The 2,060-nt window shown below is 31.5% G+C and overlaps 1 protein-coding gene across 1 annotated transcript in view; it reads left to right on the top strand.

Moving 5' to 3' along the window:
* ADAMTS20 (ADAM metallopeptidase with thrombospondin type 1 motif 20) overlaps positions 1–2,060 on the top strand; it is a 154,473-nt gene that overhangs the window by 32,474 nt on the left and 119,939 nt on the right. Inside the window, exon 4 of the mRNA XM_012807470.1 lies at positions 1,312–1,571. Within this exon, the coding sequence (XP_012662924.1) occupies positions 1,312–1,571 (260 nt within the window). The remainder of the gene's footprint in view (positions 1–1,311; positions 1,572–2,060) is intronic.

The raw sequence follows: 2,060 nt of genomic DNA, 5'->3' as shown, positions 1-2,060 counted from the left end.
TTTTGATACATGGCTTAAGTTAGGGCTATAAATGTGCCCATCATCTGAATTGTGTTCATTGTACCCATTAGGTAGATTTTAGCCCTTCCCTTCCTCCACCTTACCAGAATTCTGCCTCCTCCCCTCTTCCCACTTGATTTCCAGTGACTTTTACTTTCCTTTGTGTATTTGTTCACCCACTGGTAAGTTCCAGTTTATTACAGAGTACATGTGGTGTTTGTATTTCCATTCTTGAGATATTTTGCTTAGGAAAATGGTCTCCACTTCCTTCCAAATTGCTGAAAAAGGCATTTATTCATCCTTTCTTATGATTAAGCAGTACTCCATGGTCTGCATATACCACAGATTTTTAATCAACTCATGAACTGATGGGCACTAGGGTTTATTTGATTACTTGGTTTCTGAGCTATCCAGGGCCTTTTATTTCTTTTCATTTGATTCCTTTGGTCCATGTTTCTGTTGAAAATACTACTGCCAAATACTTGGCAGAAAAATTAGCAGAGAAAAAGAGGAAAAAAGTAAAAGAGGAATAAAATTAAGGAGAGGGAACTAGGACAAGAAGATATAATGCCTTTGATTTTTTTCCATTAGTATAAGTACTCAAGATTTAAGTGGCATACATGCATAGTTTCTGTAAATGCATACAACTTAAAAGTAGTAATCATCATATTCTCTAAGTAATTCCACACAGTGTTTATATATAAGCAAGTGTAATACATCACATATTTTATTTAATCAAAGTTTATATCAACATTTGACTTTCTAGGGTCCAACAGTCACCTGTTGTTACGTGGCTAAATTTTCTTTTATTCTTGGTCCTTTTCACATGTTTTGTAAAAAATTTATTTGGTTCTCTATGTTATGAAGTTTCATCCTACAAAATGTTATTACTCTCTATTGAGATTAAATGCCGTTAGTTATCTAAGAACCCTATTGGCCTACTGAAAAAAAATGTAAGGATTCCTTACTATTTTTGTTTTCTATCCAGTGGTGAATAAATGTTTTTGAATAGTCATATCTTCAGATTTTTTTTAAATGGTCATACCTTTTAAAATAAGCCTTAGACAGTTTTGTTAGTGAAATCTAGGAAGATGTGAACGTTTTACAAACTTTTTATTACTGGGAATGGTAATGCTCATGATGATACTATAATACTTTTTAAAATAATAATTTGTCTTTGTCCTTTTATTGTTTCACATTGGAAGCAGATGTGTAAGTAAATCTTTTCAGCTATTCTGTTATTTTTTTTCCTCAGTATTTTTGGTCACATCCAATTTAATGGTTCTGTATTACATTCTTTTTTCCTTCTAGAAAGTCAAATAAAGTCAACCACTTTATCCTTTCATAACTATAGCAACGTGAATGAAGATCTTAACATAAAGAAAGAAAGGATTTTAGGATACCCATCAAAAAATACATCATTGGAAGATGAAAGAAGTCAATTACATTCCAGGAAAAAACGTTTTTTATCATATCCAAGATATGTGGAAGTTATGGTTACAGCTGATGCTAAAATGGTTGATCATCATGGACAGAATTTGCAGCACTATGTACTAACGCTAATGTCAATTGTAAGTAAGCTTCACGTGGCTTTTGTGTTTCCTAAGATATTTTGGTTTAATATTCCTTTTACATTTAAATTCTAAAACTATTTTTCTAAACTCTAGATATAAGTAAATGGTATCTCAGGTCAAGCCCAAATAAATATTTTATTAAAATGTAGTTTGGATAGAGGTATAACAAGTATCCAATTCTTTTACTTGTCAACTTTCTAAAACACTTATAATCTCTGAAACCACTTATACATAATGCTTGAATTATTCTTTATCACATGGATGGCTCTGTCCTCTAGTGATAGGTAATATCCTAGTCCCACTGACCTTTTGTTTTTTGAATCTGAATTGTAAAAACTTGCCCATGTTCTTCTGTATAGAGAGGAGGGGATACTATTTTTATCACGGCTACATTTACCAAATCAGATATTTGGACCTATGATATTTTAAGTTATAAATATATTTAGGGGATACAGGGATAGGATATTATTATTATTTTTTTTTTTT

Source organism: Otolemur garnettii, unplaced genomic scaffold, assembly GCF_000181295.1.
Source record: "Otolemur garnettii isolate 467f Iridium unplaced genomic scaffold, OtoGar3 scaffold00070, whole genome shotgun sequence".
Classification (NCBI taxonomy): domain Eukaryota; kingdom Metazoa; phylum Chordata; class Mammalia; order Primates; family Galagidae; genus Otolemur; species Otolemur garnettii.
This window is presented reverse-complemented; position numbering and strand designations above follow the sequence as displayed.